Source organism: Scyliorhinus torazame, chromosome 8, assembly GCF_047496885.1.
Source record: "Scyliorhinus torazame isolate Kashiwa2021f chromosome 8, sScyTor2.1, whole genome shotgun sequence".
Lineage (NCBI taxonomy): Eukaryota > Metazoa > Chordata > Chondrichthyes > Carcharhiniformes > Scyliorhinidae > Scyliorhinus > Scyliorhinus torazame.
Window position 1 is genome coordinate 96,634,183 of NC_092714.1, and position 27,848 is coordinate 96,662,030.

Consider the following 27,848-nt stretch of genomic DNA (forward strand, 5'->3'; position numbering starts at 1 on the left):
AGGACTCCACCTGGAGTATTGTGCACCGTTTTGGTCCCCTTATTTGAGGAAAAATGTCGTGGCATTGGAGGCAGTTCATGTCGTATGAAGAGCGTTTGACCAGTTTAAGTCTATACTCTCTCGAGTTTAGAAGAATGAGGAGAGATCAATTGAGGTATCCAAGATGCTAAAAGGTATGTGTTGTGTTTGGTCTTCTATGCCTTGTAAAGGAGTCCACCAAACACCTAGACTTGTCCAAACCAAGATCTTTATTGAATCACACATGGTAAGATAGCAATCTTTCCAGAGCAAGTTATCATGGAGTTTCTTTGTACTCCTCTGGAACAACACCTAGCACAACTGTTCACCTATATGTCTTACGACCATCTCCTACAACCATCTGCTGATGGCCGGATGTGTCTCCACTCATATGGGAGTCCCTGGTCACATGATCACAGTCTTGAGATCGCATGGTGGGTCTACACTGCCACCTACTGGTTGGAGGTCGTACACCATCTATATGATATTGCTTACAGGCACACCACCACAGTATGGATAACGTAGATGTGGAGCAGATGCTTCCTCTTGTGGGGCATTCTAGAACGAGAGGTTATAATCTTAGGATAAGAGATAGCAAATGTAAAACAAGAGTTGAGGAAAAACTACTTCCAAAGGGTTGTGAATCTGTGGAATTTGCTACCCCAGAGTGCGGTGGATGCTGGGACAGTGAATAAATTGAAGGAGGAGTTAGTCGGATTTTTAGTTGGTAATGGGTTGAAGGGTTATGGAGAATGGGCAGGATGGTGGAGTTAAGGCCAGGATGAGTTCAGCCGTGATCAAATTGCGGAGCAGACGCGATGTGCCAAATAGCCTAATTCTGCTCCTATATCTTATCAACTTATGAGAGTTTCCCTTTGTGGTGCCAGTAGAACTCATTGCCAGATCTGCTTTCAATTGAATACACCCTGCTTTCAGCAAGGCAGAGCTGACCAAGTACTATGCCCTTAAATCATTCAATCCATAATCACATTTTAAAATTTCTACCACTTCCCTTCTACAACGATCGCTTCTTTGGCAGTTTCAAAAACACTTCTCGCTGAAATGTTTTATATTGTTCAACCTACGTTACCTACGTTACCAGGATGACCAACAGAGCCAAGGAATTTTTCTGAGTACTTTTCCACTCTTAACATTTTGATCTCTAAGTCCGTTGTTTAAACTGCAGCCTTATGTTCCATCTGGGAGGACGTTTTCCTTGCATATCCATCTGTGTGATAAGGCCGGCTGCCCCCTATCTGGCACCTCAGAGTAGACACCCAATTCCTTCCAACCATCCATTTGTTTTGTCTCCATTATTCATTTATCTTATTTGTTGTCAGCCACCAAAACCTCCCAGTTATAAGAGATTCTACATCTCGCCGCATTTCCCATTTGAAAAAATGAAATGAAAAATGAAAATTGCTTATTGTCACGAGTAGGCTTCAATGAAGTTACTGTGAAAAGCCCCTAGTCGCCACATTCCGGCGCCTGTTCGGAGAGGCTGGTACGGGAATTGAACCGTGCTGCTGGCTTGCCTTGGTCTGCTTTAAAAGCCAGCGATTTAGCCCAGTGAGCTGTACCCTTTGTTCTATTTCACAATCCAGTCAAAATATGGCCTCTACTTGTGCTGAGTGCCTTTATGGACTACTGCAGTATTTCACCCTCCCATGATCCGAGGTTCTCTTGCCATGATCCGAGGTTCTATTGCCAGTGCATGATTGTTTCCTAGGTGCAAGAAACTATTTTCTTACTTTCCACTCTTTCAGCCCACTCTGCCATGCTTCCTGTCAGTCATCTCTGACGTTTAGCCAATGAATGAACTTGCCAGTGACTCCCTGCTCTCCTTACAATAGTCATACCCCCATGTCAACTGGACCCTTCCGGCATGTATGTCACCTGAGTACCCCCTTTAGGTAGTTGTCCTCTTAGATACAAAATTCCTGTCCTGTGTATCAGTATCATTCTGCCTGTCACCATCTGACCCCCTGATCCACCATAATCTGTTCTTCATAACTGCCAAACACATGAGTAAGTGAGGTCCAGGGTACCTCATCACCTGTTAACTGTGCAGATTCTAGAGTTGCAATCAATCCTAATTAACTATCATGAATGAATTTGAATATTTTGACGACCATGTTGGAGAATCACTGCCTTCCCGTTACACCCGATCACCGTACCCAGACATTTCCACCCTAATGACCCTCTCTTTATTTTGAATAGTCTACTAAATCCTCAGGATTAAGGTTTATCTTTGGACGATTTTATACAATACGTCAGAGCTCTCTGAATTTCTCAGAGACTTCAAGTCTTGATGAATGTCCTTTCTCCTTGCATGTGGAACATTCAAGTATGCAAAGCAAGTGGAACTAATTGTAGTTTCCTTCTCTACAAGATACTGTCACAGTACAGAAGGTAATTTTGGAATCCTCCCTCAGATCAATTGATGAGGACTATTTTCCCCTTGACAACTGCCTAAGCTAATTCTTTGAATGGACCATCTATACCTGGGCAGTCGTTAGTTTGCCTGATCAGCTAAGATCTTGTAGCATCGCCGCAATCACCACATGATCTATTTCATTGTTGAAAGGACTTTCAGCTGCGCTGTTCATGACCATAATGTTCATATTTTACTCGGGTCTCTAAACTCATCATTAGCTATTTTCTCTCCATTGTTAGTTATGTGTTTAGCTGATGCTTCAAGTCCAGTCCCTATCCTCCTTTCCATGGCTTATCAACAATCATCCTTTTGTCCTTATCATTTATTACTGCCGAAGGACTGAACCTTGGTTGCCATATCTATAAAATGTACAATAAAAATGCTTCTGCCTTTGTTCCACACCTTTAAATCCATGGCTACACTTCTTCATTAAAGTCTTGTGCCAATAGATGTAGTGACGTCCTCCGATGATACCTTTTGCATTTGTTGCATTTTTCACTAATCTCTTCGATGAACCTTGTATGCTCATCATCAAACATCCTTTCGTATGATTTTTAATCTAACCAGGAGGGTGAGCAAATTGTCTGTGTAACCTGAAGACAATTTGCTTTCTTTCTCTTTGATTCTTATCACCTGATGACATGAACACTTCTTTAACATTCGGATTAGAAATCGCAGGTTTTGTTAAAGGGATGCGGTTATGCCCTGATGTGCAGATACACTGACTTGCCAAAAACGATTGCTTATAAAGTTCCATGTACAGTTTTGTTGTGCCATTCTTCATGGAATGCTTGCTCAGCAGCAAGGGTATATCTCACTAGAAATTACAACTGTACAAATAGTGGCTTACTCTAGCTATTTGCATGTAATCACCACTCTTTTCAATGTCTTCATTGTATTGTCATCCCTGAACCGGGTAGCACTTTCATACTTCCTGACCTTCAATCCTTTGTACTGAGTGAATCCAAATAACATTTTAACCAATCTGTTCCACAAACTGTCAAAGTGCAACCACTATCTAATACGGCACTATTGAACAAGTTTGTAATTAATACACTCATCACTGGTCTAAAGCTTCTTTTGATAATTCACTGATCATTATCATAATCTTCAACTTTCAAATTCTCGGTGTCATTCGCCACTTCAAAAAAACCTGCTGTACTGCTTTAGGCAGCTCATTGCATGAAGACATTTTCAGTCACACCTGAAGCACCAGTTAACTGTTCCCCAGGCATTGCTGGGGTTCCTGCATCTATTATTCCTACTCCGATCCTGTTGTGTGTTGTGATATCCAGACCTACTAAAAAAGCCTTCATCGTCATTTCTTCTGTCCATAACTCTTCTGTTGTACTGTTGCCAGAGCCCTGTATCTGAACAGCCTCCACAAATATTGAGTTCTCCTTCTTTTCTGCTATTTTAGGATGTCCCATTGTGGTGTCAATGCTGCTGGATATGACTGCTTCCCAAGGAATTCATTTTTTTAAGTATCAGACATTTGATCCAAAAGGGTGTCATTTTCTGAGAACTGAAATTAATTTAAGACCAAGAGATTATCCATATGTGACAGCTTGGCACAATCCAGCAATTTAAATACAAGAGAGAGTAAAGAACCTCCAATTTGAATTTCTGCAAGCTGCCAAGCCATACCTGTGTTTCCCCTCTTCGGTAAGGAGGTTATCCGTGCCCACATATTCACTTCATTTTTCCACTGGTCATAAGGTATAAGATTTAGATTTGGGGAACATCGGTGGGTAATCATACCTTGACAATTTACAGGTTTGCCATTCTTCACAAAAGTACCTCAGATCACAGACTTTGTTTCCAATCTTCAACCTTTAGGGCAACTCTCTTTGCTGTCATATTAATTCATTCTAAAGGCCAGCTGGCAAAGTAGGAAACCCGTGCCAATCTTTTGCTTAACTTTACTGATTTATTTACAGAATGTATAATTGTAAATTTTTGCGTCCTTCCTAACCAGCATCCAGTGTCCCAAAATTCTCTCTTTATATGTGGTCAAATACTCAATCAATGCCCTCCACATGCATAACCTTAACTTTTAATAATACAATCAACATGCTCTTAATATCATGCAGCATGACTTCAAAATGGTCTTGTACTGTCATAATGGTAGCACAGTGGGTAGCACTGTTGCTTCACAGCGCCAGGGACCTGGGTTTGATTCCCAGCTTGTGTCACTGTCTGTGCGTAATCTGCACATTTTCCCCGTCTCTGTGGTTTTCCTCTGGCTGCTCTGGCTTCCTCCCACAAGTCCTGAAAGATGTGCTTGTTAGGTGAATTGGACATTCTGAATTCTCCCTCTGTGTACCCAAACAGGCACCGCAGTGTGGTGACCAGGAGATTTTCACAGTAACTTCATTGCAGCGTTGATGTAAGCCTACTTGTGACACTAATAAAGATTATTATTATTAGTGTGGCATTAACTGATTGATTACTTTTTCCCAGGATGTAGTGACATTTAAGGAGAATGATTTTCACCGATACTACTTGATGGGTGTCACTCATTGTATTTGACATGCCTGCTGACATTAGCTGGAGGGTAATGAAACCTACCTTTTCATAAGAGGAGATAACATTTTAAAGTTTTGATGAGTAATGGCAGGGGTTGATTATTGCATGCTTAATTTTGGCTTTCCTTTATTCATTTTAATGGAAGTCTTTGAAAACTCTAGGCACAGAAGAGGATAAAAGTAAAATTAGTGTGTAATCACTGGTTGTCGCCTATTTGTAAACAAGTCAAATGGCTTCAGTGAACTGAAAAGACAGGTCAGGAATGCAGCTTAAAATGTGAATGTAGCAAATTGCAGCATTCTTGACCATGTAGGCAATGCTGCACAACTAAAACATATGGTCAGAAAATGTTTAATTCCTGACTTTCATATCATAAGATATATTGTTATTACACGCATGTACTTCTCCCTTTTGTCACAGCATAAAGGTGTTTTCCATATTCTGAACCAGAGTTGTATGTACTGAAACCGTGTACATGCAGTGTGCGAGATAGCATGCCTTGGATTAGCAATTACTCATGAACACATGGGATGCCCATGTACTCAGAGGGTAAAGATTAGAGTGCAGTCCAACAAAATACATGTCTATTCCTACCAAATTTCTTGACCAACTAGTAAAGTCAGCAACAAGATACTGAGAACATACTAGTTAAAAGGATAGAATCAGCCCACAGGGACTTGAAGTACACTTTTTTTAATATTTCGAGTACCCAATTATTTTTGTTTTCCAATTAAAGGGCAATTTAGTGTGGCCAATCCACCTAACCTGCACATCTTTGGATTGTGGGCATGAGACCCACGCAGACATGGGGAGAATGTGCAACTCCACACGGACAGTGACCGAAGGCCGGGATTTGAACCCGGGTCCTCAGCGCTGCAGTCCATGGTCTTTTGTAGTGGAGCTTAGTGTCGGAATATACGTATCTATGAGATTAACTGGCTGAATCTGAATGGAGAGATAGATGGGGAGAACATGTTCTGAGTCATTTGTGGGGATGTAGGAGATTCTGACAGCTTCCTACAGTGAAGTGCACACCTTGCTCGCGCATTTTCTCTGAACTTTTCCCCTGACAGATACTCGTGTATTGGCTCTTGGCAAGTCTGGCCTCTTGTAGGGAAGCTGTGTCAATGTTCAGACTATCGAGTTCCATGTCGATCACAGCTGTCTTATACTTTATCAAGTAGCTACAAGTAGTTTGCCTATCCTGTGCACATGGGATGGTTCCAGTTGCCAATCAAACAGTTGGCTTTTGTTTTGTTTGTTTGCCTGGTGAGAAGGATTCTGCACACTTGTTGAGCAGAGACAGTAAGCTCCAAACACTCACTGAAGCAGATGAACCTGGGCAGATCAGCACCTTGCTTGTCAGGGGCTGCTCAGACTGGAGTGTGGTGGCTGACCAATGGACAGGATGGTCCCTCCCATTGTCAGAGACAACCTATCCCTAGAGCATCTGTTTCTGTACACCAATGGACTTATCGCTCATCACTGCTGTCTCCCCTGTTGTGTTAATGCTTGGCTGCAAAACTGGAGTATCCTCTCCAGGGTGCAAGCCTGGTCAAAATCTAGGAGATCCTGGACTGCCCAAACATCAAGGTTCCCTTCACGGCCTTCCTGGTTGAGTCTAAACGAATACAAAGAACTACATTTGGCATTAGTTTGATTGCAGGAGTTACCAAACATATGACAAATTTGGACATCAGTTCGCATTCTGGCTCCACTCTGGATTTTTTTTGTCAGAGTTTAATCCCTTAACCTTTCACCTCCCAAGGTATCCGTAAGTCAGTGGAGCTAAGCTGGGAGTTTGGTTCATGAATGTCGGGGGGTGTCCACATGCTGGTGGGCCTGCACACTGCATGCTTGGGGGCCATACGTCCTTCAGGTTTCTCTGATCTTTAGCTTGAGGCTGCGAGGGACTCAGTTTCTGTATGTCACCGTGAGGAGGCACTTCTGAGGACTTGTCAATGGCGAGGCTGTGTACTGATGGGGAGAGTCTTTCACATTTGGCTCTTTTTTTCCACATTTCTGCTTACCAGCAGTGTAGGTTGAAAATGAGAAGCAAATTAGCATGCAAAAGCAAGAAGCATGCTAACTATCTTCACCCACACTCTCGGCACATCGACCTGTTCGACACATATTTGAGTGGCACAGTTGATCGTGCTCCTGCCTCTGAGTCGGAAGGCCTTGGATTCACATCCTACTCTTGGCCTTGCTGAACATGGTAGTAGTGTTCCATGTGGATAGAATTTATTATAAAATAGGTCACTAAATATATTGCATCCCAAAATCATACATTTAGATAAGAAATTGTATTTCCTGAAATAGTGTTGCAATTCTAAAGCAAAATCAAACAGTAAATGAGAGCAAGACTAATTGCAGTTATATATGTGACAATATTATCTAGCTGTTACTACACAGCACATATGTTGAATTCAATTAGAAAAAATATTTCCTTAGAATTGTGATATTGAAATTAATCTGCACTGGAGACCTAATTATCAAAGGAAAACAAAAAAGATATACTGTTCTATTATTAACTGTTCAAAATAGCTCCCCACACATTGACGTGCATGTTTAATTTTCATGAGTAGCAGTTACACCTATTGTTGCAGTTTGTAAAGAGAGATTAACAGATAGTATGTATAAACATACTCTTGTAAGTGTTAATTACAGAGGTGATAAAAAACTGTAGTCTCTTTAATGTTGTTATAACTAGTAGGATGTCCATACAAATTAACCTTACCAATTTTGTCAAATGAATGGACATGGTGCCTGTAACAGCTGTGAATAAATTGAGAATTCTGTTTTCTTTAAAATCTCTTGAATTTGATTTCCATGATGGTTAAACCTGAAGTGCCACAAACTAAATATGATTTGGGAAGCTTGAGAGGCGAAGTTGTCTGTGTTGTGCAAAGCTATATGCACCTGGAAGATTCGGTCTCTTGAGTCAGCTCATTCACACAATTTGTAATTGACCTGTCAACACCTGTTGGGGGAGGGGAGAGGGAGATAATCCACGTGGGTCCCCACACCTGATCTTGATTCAATGCTTACTGCTGAGAAGACATTGGGCCAGTGTTAAAACCTTCTGAATTGGCATAGCTTATTGATACTCCGTATGCACATGAATAGTCACTTGGTCATGGTAATCATACCTGAGTAACTATACCACCACATGATTCAGCGGCTTAAAGAAGGTGAAAATTTGGTCCAGAGGAATAGAAAAATGTGTATGACGGGTCTTGTCTCACAAAGAACAAAGAAATGTACAGCACAGGAACAGGCCCTTCGGCCCTCCAAGCCCGTGCCGACCATGCTGCCCGACTAAACTACAATCTTCTACACTTCCTGGGTCCGTATCCCTCTATTCCCATCCTATTCATGTATTTGTCAGACGCCCCTTAAATGTCACTATCGTCCCTGCTTCCACCACCTCCTCCGGTAGCGAGTTCCAGGCACCCACTACCCTCTGCGTAAAAAACTTGCCTCGTACATCTACTCTAAACCGTGCCCCTCTCACCTTAAACCTATGCCCCCTAGTAATTGACCCCTCTACCTTGGGGAAAAGCCTCTGACTATCCACTCTGTCTATGCCCCTCATAATTTTGTATACCTCTATCAGGTCTCCCCTCAACCTCCTTCGTTCCAGTGAGAACAAACCGAGTTTATTCAACAGCTCCTCATAGCTAATGCCCTCCATACCAGGCAACATTCTGGTAAATCTCTTCTGCACCCTCTCTAAAGCCTCCATATCCTTCTGGTAGTGTGGCGACCAGAATTGAACACTATACTCCAAGTGTGGCCCAACTAAGGTTCTATACAGCTGCAACATGACATGCCAATTCTTATACTCAATGCCCCGGCCAATGAAGGCAAGCATGCCGTATGCCTTCTTGACTACCTTCTCCACCTGTGTTGCCCCTTTCGATGACCTGTGGACCTGTACTCTTAGATCTCTTTGACTTTCAATACTCTTGAGGGTTCTACCATTCACTGTATATTCCCTACCTGCATTAGACCTTCCAAAATGCATTACCTCACATTTGTCCGGATTAAACTCCATCTGCCATCTCTCCGCCCAAGTCTCCAGACAATCTAAATCCTGCTGTATCCTCCGACAGTCCTCATCGCTATCTGCAATTCCACCAACCTTTGTGTCGTCTGCAAACTTACTAATCAGACCAGTTACATTTTCCTCCAAATCATTTATATATACTACAAAGAGCAAAGGTCCCAGCACTGATCCCTGTGGAACACCACTGGTCACAGCCCTCCAATTAGAAAAGCATCCTTCCATTGCTACTCTCTGCCTTCTATGGCCTCGCCAGTTCTGTATCCACCTTGCCAGCTCACCCCTGATCCCGTGTGACTTCACCTTTTGTACTAGTCTACCATGAGGGACCTTGTCAAAGGCCTTACTGAAGTCCATATAGACAACATCCACTGCCCTACCTGCATCAATCATCTTAGTGACCTCCTCGAAAAACTCTATCAAGTTAGTGAGACACGACCTTCCCTTCACAAAACCATGCTGCCTCTCACTAATACGTCCATTTGCTTCCAAATGGGAGTTGATCCTGTCTCGAAGAATTCTCTCCAGTAATTTCCCTACCACTGAAGTAAGGCTCCTGTAGTTCCCGGGATTATCCTTGCTAACCTTCTTAAACAGAGGAACAACATTGGCTATTCTCCAGTCCTCCGGGACATCCCCTGAAGACAGCGAGGATCCAAAGATTTCTGTCAAGGCCTCAGCAATTTCCTCTCCAGCCTCCTTCAGTATTCTGGGGTAGATCCCATCAGGCCCTGGGGACTTATCTACCTTAATATTTTTTAAGACACCCAACACCTTGTCTTTTTGGATCTCAATGTGACCCAGGCTATCTACACACCCTTCTCCAGACTCAACATCTACCAATTTCTTCTCTTTGGTGAATACTGATGCAAAGTATTCATTTAGTACCTCGCCCATTTCCTCTGGCTCCACACATAGATTCCCTTGCCTATCCTTCAGTGGGCCAACCCTTTCCCTGGCTACCCTCTTGCTTTTTATGTACGTGTAAAAAGCCTTGGGATTTTCCTTAATCCTATTTGCCAATGACCTTTCGTGACCCCTTCTAGCCCTCCTGACTCCTTGCTTAAGTTCCTTCTTACTTTCCTTATATTCCACGCAGGCTTCGTCTGTTCCCTTTTAGCCCTGACAAATGCCTCCTTTTTCTTTTTGACGAGGCCTACAATATCTCTCGTCATCCAAGGTTCCCGAAAATTGCCGTATTTATCCTTCTTCCTCACAGGAACATGCCGGTCCTGAATTCCTTTCAACTGCCACTTGAAAGCCTCCCACATGTCAGATGTTGATTTGCCCTCAAACATCCTTGTTGATAAAGTTTGCGATAACATTTTCAAATCCCCCCCCCCGCTGCTATTTACTTCCTTACAATCCAGTTGCCCTTCTGCAGCCAATTCTCTGATGCTGCCCCAGCGTCCTTCAAAACCATGTATCATTTGTCTCTCTCTTCTCTGTAGCCACTGATCTATCCTGAACCATATCATTAACAACGTTATGGCATTGTTTGCTATTTGCACGATGTACTCTCCCACGTTCCACTGAATGGCTAGAAGGTCCACATTTTTTGCTTTCAAATCCTCCATCTTGCTCAAAGATCTTCTCCAGCATAAGGGCTTACACATACATAGAACATAGAACAGTACAGGCCCTTCAGCCCACGATGTTGTGCCGCCCATTTATCCTAATCTAAGATCAACCTAATCTACACCCCTTGGATTTACTGCTGTCCATGTGCTTGTCTAAGAGTTGCTTAAATGTCCATAATGACCCTGACTCCACCACCTCTGCTGGCAGTGCATTCCACACACCCACCACTCTCTGTGTAAAGAACCTTTTGTTGATTGGTACTGACATACTCCCTGTTTTCCATCTTCCCCCTCCCTCTGCTCCCTCTGCTTAACCTTAAGTGGCTGTTCTGTCAAATCCTCTGGAACCGATTATGTGAGCCTCTTCTCTTTATACTTTTCCTGCTCTAAGACTTCTAAAAACTGCGGCTTAACTTGTGCCTTACGAACATATGAAATAGGAGCTGAAGTAAGCCATTCAGCCTTTCTAGCCTGCCCCACCATTCAATAAGATCATGGCTGATCTGTTTGTGCTAAGTTCCACATTCCCATCTACTCCCGATAACCTTTGATTCCCTTACCCAACAAGAATCTATCTACCTCTACCTTTAAAATATTCAGTGATTCTGCTTCTTCCGCCTTCTGAGACGGAGAATTCCAAAGTCACTCAACCCTCTGAGAGAAGAAGGTTCTCCTCATCTCTGCCCTAAAAGGGCCACCCCTAATTTTTTTTTAATGCCCCCTAGTTCTGGACTTGCCTACAAGAAGGAACATCCTTTTTTTACGATCCCAGACCAGACACCAACAGTGGTTAGGATACTGGACTGAAGACCCCATATCTTAGTTTATTTGTAAGATGTGCAAGAAGAATGATTTACTCCAGGAGTGATTGCATGACAAATTAGGGCTTTGGTATTTCTAAAACAAAACTTTATTATGAATACAATATTAAACTTTTTAACTTCACACCTGAAAAGAACAGCTTACAATTACCTCTTAAACACTACTACTCAATTTCCCATGAAACGACAAGAAAAGAAACACAGCTTTCAATCTATCTTAAAATCAAGCTCCTGATAGAACCCCTTCAGACTCTGGTGAATGTGTTCAAATAGCTGGTTCACCTGGCGTGTTTCAGCTTCTTCCTTGTTCCCAGATAAGACGGCTCTGCTTTACATTTTACTCTTTTATAACTATCCTATTGTGAGAGAATTGTGGACTCCATGTCAGAAAGGTCAGAATCGACCTCTTGTCTCTACCAAAACCTTCTTCAAAAACTAACTGCCTCTCTGTATTACTTGGCTCCACCCAGCAACTAACTCTTCTCCCCAAGCAGAAAAACAAATTATCTATGCAGGCTGCAAAGCACATTAACTCCCCAGGGACTTCCCTAGTCAAACCACATTCCTTTGGTCAATTTCACCTTCTGGTTCCTAGAAACTCCCAGGCCTTTACAAAACAAATTCCTTTTTTAAAAAAAAAAAAAATGACCACTGCAGCTAAACACCCTATAACCCTAGGTTTTTGACCCTTAAATTATCCCAATATTTTGACGGCAATATTCCTAAAATCCTCCATGTATTACATTTTCAATGTCCGTCTTGTTAAGACCATTCAGGATCTTATATACGTCAGTCAAGTTACCCCTCACTCCTCTAAACTCCAACGGAAACCAGCCCAGCCTATCCTCATAAGACAAATCTGCTCATTCCAAGTATCAGTCCAGTATGATTGGAGGGTGGCGAATGTTGTATCCCCTATTCAAGAAAGAGAATAGGGAAATCCCTGGGAATTACAGACCCATCAGTCTTACGTCTGTGGTGAGCAAAATATTGAAAGGATTCTGAGAGATAGGATTTATGATTATTTAGAAAAACATAGTTTGATTAAAGATAGTCAGCATGGCTTTGTGAGGGGCAGGTCATGCCTCACAAGCCTCATTGAATTCTTTGAGGATGTGATGAGACACAGTGATGAAGGTCGGGCAGTGGATGTGGTGTATATGGATTTCAGTAAGGCATTTGATAAGGTTCCCCATGGTAGGCTCATTCAGAAAGTCAGGGGGCATGGGATACAGGGAAATTTGGCTGCCTGGATACTGAATTGACTGGCTGAAAGAAGACAGCGAGTGGTAGTGGATGAAAAGTATTCCGCCTGGAGGTTGGTGACCAGTGGTGTCCCGTAAGGATCTGTTCTGGGACCTCTGCTCTCTGTGGTTTTTATAAATGACTTGGATGAGGAAGTGGAAGGGTGGGTTAGTAAGTTTGCCGATGACACAAAGGTTGGTGAAGTTGAGGGTTGTTGCAGGTTACAACAGGACATTGACAGGATGCAGAGCTGGGCTGAGAAGTGGCAGATGGAGTTCAACCTTGATCAATGTGAAGTGATTCATTTTGGAAGGTCGAATTTGAATGCTGAATACAGAGTTAAAGGCAGGATTCTTGGAAGTGTGGAGGAACAGAGGGATCTTGGGGTCCACGTACATAGATCCCTTAAAGTTGCCACCCAGGTTGATAGGGTTGTTAAGAAGGCATATGGTGTGTTGGCTTTCATTAACTGGGGGATTGAGTTTAAGAGCCGCAAGGTTTTGCTGCAGCTTTATAAAACTCTAGTTAGACCACACTTGGAATATTGTGTCCAGTTCTGGGCCCCTCATTATAGGAAGGAGGTGGATGCTTTGGAGAGGGTACAGAGGAGGTTTACCAGCATGCTGCCTGGACTGGAGGGCATGTCTTATGAAGAAAGGTTGAGGGAGCTAGGGCTTTTCTCACTGCGGCGAAGAAGGAAGAGAGGTGACTTGATAGAGGTGTACAAGGCGATGAGAGGCATGGATAGAGTGGATAGCCAGACACTCTTCCCCAGGGTGGAAATGGCTGTCACGAGAGGACATAATTTTAAGGTGATTGGAGGAAGGTAGAGGGGAGATGTCAGAGGTAAATTATTTACATAGAGAGTGGTAGGTGTGTGGAATGCACTGCCAGCAGAGGTGGTGGAGTCATAATCATTAGGGACATTTAAGTGACTCTTAGACAGGCACATGGACAGCAGTAAATTGAAGGGGTGTCGGTTAGGTTGATCTTAGATTAGGATAAATGGTTGGCACAACATTGTGGGCTGAAGGGCCTGTACTGTGCTGTACTGTTCTATGTTCTATGTTCTAAACCTTCTGTGAACCACCTCCTATACATTTACAACTTTCCTTAAATAAGGAGACAAAGACTGCACACAGTATTCGTGCTGCAGCCTCACCAATGTATAACTGAAGCATAACATCCTTACTTTTGTTCAATTCTTCTCATTTATAAAGGGTAGCATTTATAAAGGGTCTGGTTTAGCACAGTGGGTTGAACAGCTGACTTATAATGCAGAACAATGCCAGCAGTGCGGGGTTAATTCCCGTATCGGCCTCCCCGAACAGGCGCCGCAATGTGGCGACTCGGGGCTTTCACAGTAACTTCATTGAAGCCTACTTGTGACAATAAGCGATCATTATTATTGGCATTCCTTTATCCTTCTTAATTGCATGCTGCACCTGTATACTAACTTTATAGCCTCCACTTCAATATCCCTCTCCTTTTGCTTCATGCTTGGTATCCACAGTTCAGTTGTATAAAACATATACCTCTGGGCTTAGATGTCTGGGTAAATATATGGTGTATGGAGTATAATGTAGGAAAAAGTGAGGTTATCCACTTTGGCAGGAAGAATAAAAAAGAAAAATAAATCTTAACGGGAGAGAGGCTGCAGAATGCAGCAGGACAGTGGGATTTGGATATCGGTATACATGAAACCCAAAAGATTAGCATGTCATTGGGAAGGAAAATAGACTGTTGGCCTTCATTGCAAGGAGGATGACAGATAGAAGTAAGGAAGCTTTGCGAGAACTATAACTACACAGGAATTGGTGAAACCACACTTGGAGTACTGTGTGCAATTTTGGTCTCCTTACATTTCTTTTTTCTATCCATTCATGGGATGTGGAATTCGCTGGCTGGGCCGGCATTCATTGCCCATCCCTCGATGCCCTTGAGAAGGTGGTGGTGAGCAACCTTCTTGAACTGCTATGTTCCGTGTGGTATACGTGCACCCACAGTGCTGTTACAGAGGAAGTTCCAGAATATTTGACCTAGCAACAGTGAGATATATTCCAGTTGGAATCAGTTCAGTGAAGATTCTCTGGGTTGTTTCCTGGAATGAAGAGGTTGCCTTGTAAAGAAAGGTTAAGCCCGTTGGACCTATTCTCACTGGAATTTAGAAGAATAAGGGGTGAGAAATGTCTCAGCAAAGATACAGGATAGATGCCGAGGGGATGTTTTTCCTTATGGGAGAATCTATAACTGCGGGCATAGTTTCAGAATAGCAGATCGCCTTTTTAAAAAATAAATTTAAAGTATCCAATTTTTTTTTTCCCAATTAAAGGGCAGTTTAGCATGGCCAACTCGCCTACCATGCACATCTATGTGTTGGGGGTTTAATGATATGCATAAGCAATTCTGTATGTTAATATGTTAGACCTCCAATCAGCAGGTGGCAGTAGAACTACATGTGACACTTCAACCTTGGAGTCTGGGGGAGGAGTCGTTGTAGATAGTCATGTTTTGTATTAGCTCTCGTATTCTGGTGGTTAACAGTTTACAGTTTGTTAGTAGTATTAGTATTGTTTTCCACCCACTTATTGTAATTTAATAAATCTTAACTAGTCACGAACTAGACGTTCTTTGGTGCACTGACTCAATCATTGCGACGCAATAGAGCATAACGGGTGAGACCCACGCAAACACGGGGAGAATGAAAACTCCACATGGACAGTGATCCAGGGCCAGGATCGAACCCAGGTCCTCAGCGCTGTGAAGTGGCAGTGCTTACCACTGCGCCACCCATGCCACCGGTTCAGGTCGCCTATTTAAGACGGAGATGAAGTGGAATTGCTTCTCTCAGAATCATTAATCTTCAGAATCCTTTACCCCAGAGACCTTCCACAGCTTAGCCATTAAATGTATTCAAGAGTTGAGTTGGAGAGCATTTTGAATAATAGGGAAGTTGGGGATAACTGGGAATAGATAGGCAGTTGAGATGAGGTCAACATCCATTCAGTCATGATTTCTTATAATGGCGGAGCTTGCTTGAGGGGCAAAATGGCCTACCTCTGCACTGATTGTCTTATGTTCTTATGCATTTTCTGTACGGGCCGTGTGGAAATGTAATTTGTCACTGTCGGTGACTGCAGCATATCCCGTTAACTCTGACACCTGAGAAGAGAGAAATGAATAGACCCTGTCAATGTGCTTTATAATAGAATACTGCAAGCCTGTGATAACTGCATTGTTTTAATTCTCCTTCATGACATTGCCCTAAGTTAGTTCCTTTGTGTATCATTTTTCAGCAGGTCCTTTTTCCAAACTATTAAGCTGTAGGTGTTTGAGTGCAAAACCAAAGATAATTCATTGCAAACTGGCAAAAGTAACTGCTGCCTTCAGATTTCCATAAATAACTGGTCTTTTTCATGTTTCCAGTGCCGAGGAAATTAAATACCCAAGTGAGTGTGAAATTATCCTCATTAGTGTCTTTATTCAATAGCTAGAATAGCACCATTTTTGCTTGTATTGAAATCCATTCAGAAAAACAATCTAAATGAATGATGGAACAGGCTTGGGGACTGAATGTCCTACCACTGTTCCTGTGTAGTGAATAAATTCTTTGAAATGATTTTGAAAGGAGGAAAGTGATTCTGCCAGCGATACTGCTCCTGCCATACTCCTGTTGCCAGTCAAAAGATCTCAAAACATTGATGGGGGACCATGTTATTTGTATTGTTACCCTTCAGGTTGGAGCTTCATGTGCTTCAGTGGACGATGGTGGATGAGGTGCATGCACTGGTGAAGAGGAATGCTGTTTTTCTGATCAGCTACTGTAGGTGACAGTTGAATTGCGTTTGTCAATGAGACTCGGGTTCAGACCCGTTGGCTGCTGACTTTTTATTCGTCCAACTCCACGAGGCAAACGTCCAGTCCAAATTATGACTAGGTGGATGTCTTTTTCGGCGGGGTGGGGGAAATCGTTTTGGGATTCTGTACATGGCTGCTTTTCGACATGACAATTGGTGGGAGGAGGGGGGTTATGGTGACTTTGGATCTGTAGCTTGCAAAGTTCTTTGCCACTGAGGTTTCCTTGTGTGACCTCCGGCATGTTGTTGACAAATCAATAGCATTTGATTGCTCTGATTGGTCACAGTCTCCGCTTTCATTGTATCAAACAACTAGCCGAATGGTAGAGGGCAAACTTTGGTCTTTTTTTCATCCAGCAATTCCAATGTTTCTAAAATTTGCAAACGTGTGGGGTGTTCATTCAGTAGGAGGAAGGGAAAGTAATGGGAGGTCAGAATTTCCTTTCTACATTGTAATTGCCGGATGGCATCACCGGGACCATGGGCAAGTTAGCTGCTGCTGTTTCATCTTTTGCGACTAATTTGAAGGAAGAATATGCAGAGGCAATTATTTTTGTTTGTGTAGGAGAAAGGGAAAAAAATAATATGCCGCTGTTCAATTGTAATACGTGGTTCACTCGTGGCACTTTTATATTCACTTGAACAATATGGGACACTCGCAGAAGAAATAATGTGAACCTTTAGTAATCCATTTATTATAAAATTTGTGTAAATTAGAGTCTCTTTGCTTTTAACAAATTCTGCTGTAAGAGCATGATGCTCCATATTATTATCCTTTCAATGTTCTTGTGACAGAGCTTGATGATTACAGAAATGGGCAGATCAATAAGTCAAATGGCCAATTGAGTCTATTTGGAAAAACTGCTGCAAAATCCAGCAAATTGGTTGACATTCATTGTGAAAACCTGTCAAATATAAAGGCCGTTTGTCCCTTAATTTGCTGCCTTCCCCCTTTTTTCTCTTTCTTCCCTCCACCCCCGCACTTCCTCGGAGGGGGATGAGAGTTGATGTTTTCTCTTGTAAGAATATTTCTTTCTTATCGGTCCAGATGCAGTGTTAGGATGTTGTTTTTGTTTTCTCAGTATTTCGCCTTATTTCTCTTTCATTAGAAATCCAAATGGGCAATTTCTGCTGCTGACTGCTTAGTCTTTTTTGCTTTGCACGGCTGGGCCAAACCCGGACTTCAGTTTGGAAATGCGATGTGCTGGAATTGAATTCCTTGATGAACTCCAGGGGATTTCTTCAGAGGTTGTGTGAAATAGTTTCAACTGGTATAAATTTCCAGGGTTCCACCATAACCTCTGACGAAGCTGTGGGGAAACGCTGCATAAATGGTCATTGACCTTGTTTCTTAACTGTTTCCACCTTAAGTCTGCTGGAGTTTCGGCAGGCGATCAGAAAAACCTGGAGAAGTCCCAGGTAAAATTTTTGTTTGAGGACCACCGATGTATATATTGATATATGAATTGGATAAGAGACTCTTGGCTGGATTCTCCCAAAATGGGATTATGTCCCCCACGCCGGCGTAGAAAAGCTGGCGTTGCACTCCCGTGTTTCCAATAAAAAAGATCAGTCGATTCACTCACATGCAGGGGGCTAGCAGGGTCCCAGAGTGATTCACGCAGCTTTAACTGCGGATACAGGCCCCCGCACTTCCGGTTTGGAGTCCGCGCATGCGCTCGGCGGCGGTCTCCAGCGGCCGCACCGAGCACCATGGCAGACTCGGGCCGTGGAGGCAACTGAAAAATGTAGCCCCCTCCAGGTCTGCGCGCGCCCTTGCATCCGACCGTGCCCACGCACCTCCCGGCCGCCCATAAGGCCTCCCCCGGTGTCCGATTCCCCCGCGCCCCCCACCAGGGCGACCGCGGACTGAGTTCTCAGCCGCCACAAGAGAGTCCCGACCGGCAATAGGTTGTTAGAACCACGCCATCGGGAACTCGGCCAGTCGGGAGCGGAGGATCGCTAGGCGAGCCTCTGGCAATGGGCCCCCAGCGGCGCTGAGTACTCCGCGAACACGCGATTTTCGGGGCCTGAAGAATTGCCGGGCCCGATTTCGGTGTGAAATTGGATTCGCTGCCCCCGTGCCAAACTCAATTTTGGCGCGGGACTGCCGAAAATCCAGCCCCGTGTAAGTTTTAGGTCCTAATTAAATTGTATCCAACCAGAATATTAGCAAGTGTAGGAGATATGGATAATATGCAAATGATCACATATTAGGATTATGCGCGTCCTCTAGTATTGTGCCATTAATCCGGGACAATTAACAAATTTGACTTAAGAGACTTTTCTGAGAGGTCCTGAACTCTGAGTAAATCAGGACTTTGCATCACACTGAAAATGTAAGTCGCCATAATCCCCGAGGACCATAGGCCCCCTCCCTTTTTGAGAAAGCGTTGACTGATCGTGATTTAAACTGAAGGCCACCACACCTCAGGCGAGGGGCAGGGTTGAGAAGGCAGAGCCTTCATGAATAACCTCAGTCAGTACGGGAATTGAACCTGTACTGCTGGCACTCTCCACATCATGAACCAGCCGTCCAGGTCAACCGTTAGCTCAGATAGTGAGCAATTTAAAAAAGTAAATAAATTTAGAGTACCCAATTGTTTTTTTCCAATTAACGGGCAATTTAACATGACCAATCCACCAACCCTGCACATCTTTGGGTTTTGGGGGTGAAATCCACGCAAACAAGAGGCGAATGTGCAAACTCCACACGTACAGCGACCCAGGGCCGGGATCCAGCCCGGGTCCTCAGCGCAGTGAGGCAGCAATTCTAACCACTGTGCCACCGTGCTGCCTGACAGTTAGGGAACAATTGATGATCCTGGGAATGGTTTTCATACATGATGAATAAGGGGCAAATTTTCAATCAGATTCATCTTATGAAGACAAAAGTGTTGGAATAAAGTCTGAAATTTAACAATTAATATTTGAGTATTATGCATTTGCAAAAAGAACTTTATCCTATTCATGCTTTTCACTTTACCCTCAATTTACAGGGATGGCTCATTTGCGAAGAACAGACTTGCCAGAATCGCATTCGTCACCTTCCACTGAATTTCTCTCGAAGTGGCCCAGTATGCCAGGCTTGTACAAAGGCTACACTAAAGCAAGAGGTAATAACTTTTTCATCGTTACTATTGACCAGTTAACTTTAAGCGTGATGCCATAAACCTTGACCAATGTTTCACATTTTAGGAAAACCAATGAGTGATTTAAATGCTCTGGCAGGCAGCATTAACATCCTGTCTTCATAAAATGTTTGTATTCGATGACTGGAATGCAGAATTTTATAGTACCCAAAGAGGAAATTTGTGAAATGTTAGCCAAGCCAATTCGAAACGAGCTATTCATCTAGCCTATTCCCTGGCCCTTTCTCTATAACCCATTTACATCTTTTCAAATATTTCCCTTTCAGAAACTATTACCAGTGCTACTACTAATATTAATACTGGAAAGGAATTCCATGTCTTAACAGATCTAGTAATCCTTAGTGTTGGGTGGGGTTACTGGGTTATGGGGATAGGGTGGAGGTGTGGGCTTGGGTAGGGATGCTCTTTCCAAGAGCCGGCGCAGACTCGATGAGCCGAATGGCCTCCTTCTGCACTGTAAATTCTATGAAATAGTAACACTGGAGTAGGCCATTTGGTCATTAAAGCCTGCTCCGCCATTCAATTAGATCATGGTTGAGCATCTACCTCAGTGCCACCTGCGCTATCCCCATACCCCTTGATGCCATTAGTATTCCGAAATGAATCGATTTCTGTCTTGAACATGCTCAATGATTGAGCTACCGCAGCCTTCTGGGATAGAGAATTCCAAAGATTCACCACCTCATTTGCCAGTGAAGAAATTCCTCCTCCTCTCAGTCTTAAATGATCTGTCCCTTACTCTGAGACTGTGTCCCTGGTTCTGGGACTAACCAGCCAGGGAAACATCCTCTCTACATCTGCCCTATCACACAATGTAAGAATTTGCTAGTTTCAGTGAGATCACCTCTCATTCTTCGAAACTCTAGGGAATACAGCCCCAATCTCCTCATCCCAGGAAATACTGTGGTGAATCTTTGTTGCACTCCCTCTGTTAAGTATATCATTCCTTAGATCAGGAAAGCAAAACTGTACACGATACTCCAGTTCTTACCAAGGCTCTATACAGCTGTAGCTTTACTCCCGTACTCAAATCCCCTTGCGATGAAGGCCGACATATCATTTATTTTCCTAATTGCTTACTGTGCATGCATGGTAGCTTTTGGTGACTCATGAACAAGGATATGCGAGACCCTTTGGACATTAGGGGCAGCACGGTAGCATTGTGGATAGCACAATTGCATCACAGCTCCAGGGTCCCAAGTTCGATTCCGACTCCGACTTGGGTCACTGTCTGTGCGGAGTCTGCACATCCTCCCCGTGTGTGCGTGGGTTTCCTCCCACAGTCCAAAGATGTGCAGGTTAGGTGGATTGGCCATGATAAATTGCCCTTAGTGTCCAAAATTGCCCTTAGTGTTGGGTGGGGTTACTGGGTTATGGGGATCGGGTGGAGGTGTTGACCTTGGGTAGGGTGCTCTTTCCAAGAGCCGGTGCAGACTCGATGGGCCGAAGGGCCTCCTTCTGCACTGTAAATTCTATGTTAATTAACACTTCCCAAACTTTTACTATTTATGAAATATTATGCCTTTCTGTTTTTTTTTTACAAAAATGAGTAACTTCATACTTATTCACATTATATTCCATCTGTCATATTCTTGCCTATTCACTTAACCTGTCCAAATCCCTTTGAAGCCTCCTTGCATTCTCCTCACAACTTACATTCCCACCTAGTTTTGTGTCATCGGCAAATTTGGAAATATTACACTTGGTCCCAACATCCAAATCATTTGTTTATATTGGAAACGGCTGTGCTCCTAGCACTGATTCTTTCAGTACCCACTAGGAACAGTCTGCCATCCTTCGAATGACCCGCTTATTCTTACTCTGTTTTCTGTCTGTAAAACTATTCCCAATCCATACCAGTATATTGCCCCAAATCCCATTGCGCTCTAATTTGATACGTGGGACCTTATCAAAAGCCCTCTGAAAATCCAAATGTACCACATCCACTGGTTCTCCTTTATCTATGCTACAAGTAACATCCTCAAAAAACTCTCAACTGGTTGGCCAATTTCCCTTGCATGAATCCATGTTGTCTCTGCCTCATCATATCATTATTTTCCACGGTCCAGTTGTCACATCCTTTTTTTTTTTAACAGATATTTTTATTGACTTTTACATTTGTACACTATACAGGAGATGATTGAAATGGTTATTATTCACAATTTACATCCTTTTCCTCTTTCGGCAGTGCCTCTTCCCTTAGATTGTGAGGTTTCATTTTCTACTTTCCAGTTTGCAAGAACTTTTCCAAAATCTATTGAATTTTGATAGATAGCCATCTATGCATCTACTATCACTATATGTCCACAGCCACCTTCTTCAACACTCTGGGCTGGAGCTAATCCGGTCCAAGAGATTTATTAACCTTCAATCCAATTCTTTTTTCCGAGTACTACCTCTTTTATTGATACTAATTCCTTTTGGTTCTTTATCTTCGCAGGCTCTTGGTTCCCTAGTATTTCTGGGTGGTTTTCTGTGTATTCCTCCATGAAGACAGACACAACATAGTTCTTTAGTTTCTCAACCACTTCCCTATTCTCCATTAAAATTTCTCCTGTCTTTCGCTGTCGTGGAACCACATATTCTTGCTAATCCTTTCCTTTTCACACATCTAAAGAAGTTTTTACAGTATGCCTTGTGGAAGTCATGTTCTTTTTTTGTTTTGTCAGTTTTTGGTACTCCTTTTTTGGATTCTAAAATACTCTCAATCCTCCTGTTTACAGCTTTTTCTGGCATCCTTATAAGCCACTCCCTTCGATGTAATGCAGTCTTGAACTTCTTTCGTTAGCCACGGTTGATTCACTTTTCCTCTTGGGTATTTTTGTCTTTGAGGAATGTATATTTGTTGTAGGCCATGTAGTACTTCTTTAAATACTAGCTCTCTATTAAATCTTTGTGTATTTTCCCAATTCACTATAGCCAACTTGCCCTTAATAACTTTCTAGTTTCCTTTGTTCAGGTTTAAGTTTCAGGATAAACTATATAGCTCGAGGCCTGGTTGACCTTGTACACCAGTCACTGAAGGTAAGCATGCAGGTACAGCAGGTGGTAAAGAAGGCGAATGATATGCTGGCCTTCTTTGCAAGAGGATTTGAGTACAGGAGCAGGGATCTTAAATTGCTAAAATTATACAGGGCCTTGGTGAAACCATACTTGAAATATTGTGTGCAGATTTTGTCTCTTTATCTGAGGAATGATGTTCTTGCTCTAGAGGGAGTGCAGCAAAGGTTTACCATACTAAGGTGTGAGGAGAGATTGAATCGGTTAGGATTGTATTCTCTGGGGTTCTGAAGAATGAGGGGATCTCATAGAAACCTATAAAATTCGAACAGCACAGCATGGTGGCACAGTGGTTAGCATTGTTGCCTCATAGCTCCAGGGACCCGGGTTCAATTCCCGCCTCGGGTGACTGTCTGTGTGGAGTTTGCACTTTCTCCCCGTGTCTGTATGGATTTCCTCTGGGTGCTCGGGGTTCCTCCCACATCCAAAGATTTGCAGGTTAGGTGGATTGGCCATCTAAATTGCTCCTTAGTGTCCAAAACGATTAGGTGGGGTTACTGGGTTGCGGCGATAGGGTGGAGGCGTGGGCTTGGGTGGGGTGCTCTTTTGTGGGGCCTTTATGGAATCGATGTGCCGAATGGTTTCCCTCTGCACTGTAAACTCTATGATTCTATGACTAAACAGGGTAGATGCAGGAAGGATGTTCCTGATAGTCGGGATGTCCAGAACCTGCTGTCACAGTCTGAGGATATGGAGTAGACCATTTAGGATAGAGATGAGAAGAAATTTCTTCACACAGAGAGTGGTGAGCCTGTGGAATTCATTACCACAGGAAGTAGTTGAGGCCAAAACATTGTATGTTTTCAAGAAGCAGTTATATATAGCTCTTTGGGTGGAGGGAATCAAAGGATATGGGGGAAAAGTGGGATTAGGCTATTGAGTTGGATGATCAGCCATGGTCATAGTCGCAGAAAGACTAAGCTCAATCCACCATTGTCAGCATGGATTTATGAAGGATAAGTCATGCTTGGCAAACTTGCTTGAGTTCTTTGAGATCGTAACTAGCAAGATGGGTAATGGGAAACCTGTGGATGTGATATATCTAGATTTCAAGAAGGCGTTTGATAAGATGCTGCATAAAAGACTGATCCAGAAGATGAGATCACAGGGATTGGAGGTAGAATACTAGATTGGATTGAGGAGTGGCTGACTGACAGAAAGCAGAGGGCCAGGCTGGCGAACTGTATCTAGCCGTGTGCTGCAGGGTTCACTTCTTAGAGTGAACAATTTCTGCAAGCAGGGACAGAGTATAACACAGCAACATTTTTAGATGAAAATGAAATAGGCAATGGGAAAGCAGGCAGTGAAAAGGACATAAAGATCAGGCGGATATAGATAGGCTAGGACAGTGTTTTTCAAACTTTTTCCCCCCAGGACCCACTTTTACCAATTGGCTGACCTTCAGGACCCACTTAGTGGCAGGCATGGACATGATGGGTGAAGGGCCTCTTTCTATGTTGTAAATCTATATGACTGTATGAAAGTAGAGATATATTCAAAGTACCGAGGAGAGCCACAAAATTGATGTCAATTTTGAATTATGAAAAGAAAGCAGATTTGCATTTTTCTAGCAACTTCACAACTACATGAGTATAAAGTAGTTTGCAACCAATGAAGTACAGTCACTGCTGTATTGCCAATGTATGCATAGCAAGATCCCACAAATAACCATGTGAAAAAGACCAGCTCATCTGTTTTTGTGATGTTGATTGAGGGATAAATGTTAGTTAGAAGATCAGGGAATATCCCCTGCTCTTAATCAATGTAGTCCCATGGAATCGTTTACATCCACATGAGAGGCAGAGCCTCCATGTAACATGGCAACTGGAAAATTGCATTTCTAGCAGGGCAGCATCCCTGCAGTACTACACTTAGTTGAGATGTGGAAGTGAACCCTTAACCGTCTGATGTAGTGACAAGAGCATTACGCACTGAGCCACGACTAACAGGAAAGACTGCAGAAATTTAGGCTTAGTAGCCCTTAATCTTAAAGATAATCTTGCAGAAGATGCAATATGTTAATAAATGGTTGGGGAAGATGAATCCAGAACATTACTGTAAATTAAACTGTGAGAGTAAATCAAAGGGATGCAGGTTAAAAGCTGCGTTTGGGATAGATAGCAATATTTTTTTCACTTACAATGCAAGATGATGATGATTTTGGTGATGAGGTGGGGTGGAGCAGATTGCTGAAAAAGACAACGAGCTTCCATAAAATTCTGATGATTTTCCTTCGGTAGCTGTTGTGAAAGAGTCCGAGTGTGATAGTTCTGTGCCAGGTTTAATCTGGTAAATGCAGTGAGTTTTGCTGTGGGTGAGGATCGACACCCAAACGCAGAAAGAAAGAAGACCAGTTTTCATAAACCCCATTGTCCCTCACACATTTTGAATGGATGCGTAAACTCTCCAACCTGGTGTTTGGCTTCCCAAAAGCTCCTTCCAACGAGAGGACAGATAGAGAGAAAGTGAATGTGTAAGTGGAGGGCTTACAAGGTGGGAGTCTTGTTGCTGATTTTCTCCTTGGTTCAATTGCTCTGTTTTATTACCTTTTCTCTCGCGTCGGCAGGTATCTTTATGATACCGCCACGAGGTTCAAGTCCGAGTAATGATCAATAACCCAATACACCGATTAGTAAGATTTAAATCAAAGCACATTTATTATACACAGTAATCGCTACTCATGCACAAATTCTACGTCTAAGCTACTTCTACAACTAACAGGCCTATACTTAACTTCGGACTGGCGCACCAGGTCAGGGGAACAAATGGCCTTTTGTTTGGATTCTGAGTCTACGGGATTCGAAGTTGGTACGGATTGGTAGCTAGGAGCGCCTATCTCGTAGCGAGCGTTGAATTAAGACTTACGTCAGTTGACGATCACTGCACCGGTCACGGTCAATGTTGGTTCGTGTTGCTGGGTGACCCGGGCAGGAAGAAGAGAGAGCAATTTGAACTTGGGGCTCATCTCTTATAGTCCCCAGGGGCTTCCCGCCTTTCGAGGCGGACCCTGTACCAGGTCCCAAGTGATTGGACTTTGTCCCAATCGTTTGGTTCGATTTTCTCCAATACTGGAGAGGTTCCCTGATCGATGGGCGGTCTCGAGGTGCTCGTTCACCTCCTTTGTGTTGGCTCCTGCTGGCGCCGAGGAGTTTAGCTTTGCTTTGTGTGTCCAAAATGTTACTTATTGTTCCCAGGGATTGCTCATCAGTATGCAGGTGGTTGCTACTTTGTTATGCTGATGGCCACTGGTATCGATGTTGTCTGGCCTTTGCAGAGGTAAATACACAGCAAACCTGCAGCTGCTGGTTTCTGTCTTGTTGGCTGACTTTCCCATCAGCCTTTGCCGTTCGCCATTTTAAATCGGGAGTTGGCCAATTTAGGTGGCTACAGTCTCTGCCCGCTTCCCTACAGAAATGGGAACTAAATCTCTTGGTGGGTGAACCTAAAAAGCTACTCAATTTAAGTTTAGTTGATTGAAAGACTTCAGTTTAGTGAAGAGTCGGATTGATTGGTGAAGGGCCGGCGTCCCGTTACTCGGCATCAGTCTTGTCTGTGTGATTGTTCCAAATTACAGCTAACCGTCTGGCTTGCTGTTGGGATGTCTGTCAGCCTGCTAAACCACTCTGTTTCTCACTCCTGAGCCATGCATTCTCTCGTATCTCCCCTCACAAAAGCCATTTTCATGGCACTTTTTTCTGTTTGCCATTCTGCTGCTCTTACCAAGTAGTTGGGATACCTATGTTAATTTCAGAGTGTGCCGCAACCCGTTTCACACCCGTGGGTTGTGACCCCCAGTTTGAAAAGCCTGGGCTAGGAGATTGGGCCAAAATTTGGCAGATGGAGTATCGTGCAGATAAGTGTGAGGTGATGCAGTTTGGCCGAAAAAATAGAAAGGCAAATTATTATCTAAATTGAAAGCAGATTCAAAATGAGTCTGGGCAGACGGATCTGGGTGTTATTGTTCATGAATCGCAGAAAGTCGGTATGCAGGTACCACATGTAATTAAAAAAACAAATGGAGACTTCCGGTGGCAACCATGGAGGAGTAGGTCGCACATTCGATAGCTCCTGCCTGAAACGGACTTTCGGATCTTTTTTCCTGACTTTTCTCGGACATTAGGGGATAGATCGGTGTAGTGGATGATATTAAGAAGGATTCCCCCTCTGATGTATAGCTAATTGGACTAGAAGTGGCCGTGTGAAAAGGCTCAGCCTGGATAGAGTGAAGCAGTCGGAGCTGGCACCGCGGCACAGCATGGTGGAGGGTCAGGACCAGGGAGCAGTGGCTCAGTGGTCTAAGGAGCAGCAGATGAAGTTCTTTAAGGACTGTTTCACTGAGCTGAAAAAGGAAACGCTGGACCCGATCAAGGCTGCGATCGATCAAGTGGTTTTGAATCAGGCGGCCCAAGGGAAAGCGATACAAGAAATTGAGCTGAAGTTGTCCAGCCAGGAGGACTATCTAACTGTGCTGGAGCATAAGTGGAGGTGTTGGATGAGCGCCACAAGAGAATGCAGGAGGAGTTGGAGGACCTGGAGAACAGGTCCACGAGGCAGAACCTAAGGATCGTTGGCCTCCCCAAAGGTACTGAGAGGTCAAATGCGGGAGCATATGTGGCGAGCATGCTGGAGCCGCTGTTGGGGGCCCGGGGCGTTTTTTCGGCCCCTGGAAGTGGACGGAGCGCATCGAGCCCTCGCAAGGAAGCCTAAGGCGAATGACCCGCTGAGGGCCATGGTAGTGTGTTTCCACCGTTTTTCGGACAAAGAACTTGTCTTGCGGTGGGCCAAGAAGGAGCGGAGCAGCAGATGGGAGAACAGCGAGGTGTATATCTACCAGGACCTGGGAGCAGACCTGGCCAAGAGACGTGCTGAGTTAACCGAGTGAAGACGATCCTCTTCAAAAAGGGGGTGAAATTCGGGATGCTGTATCCAGCGCGGTTGTGGATTACGCACGAAGACCATTAATTTTCCTTTGAGGCACTGGATGACGTATGGTCTTTTATCAAAGAAAAGAAGTTGGAAGCGTCTTAAAGCACACTTCAGTCTTGTGGGAGTTATGTGGCGGCGGTTTGTAATTTTTGTA

At 43.5% G+C, this 27,848-nt stretch overlaps 1 protein-coding gene across 1 annotated transcript in view; it reads left to right on the forward strand.

The window, feature by feature from the left end:
* Positions 1-27,848, forward strand: part of pola1 (polymerase (DNA directed), alpha 1) — a 436,651-nt gene that overhangs the window by 293,468 nt on the left and 115,335 nt on the right. The window contains exon 35 of the mRNA XM_072513953.1: positions 19,556-19,672. Within this exon, the coding sequence (XP_072370054.1) occupies positions 19,556-19,672 (117 nt within the window). The remainder of the gene's footprint in view (positions 1-19,555; positions 19,673-27,848) is intronic.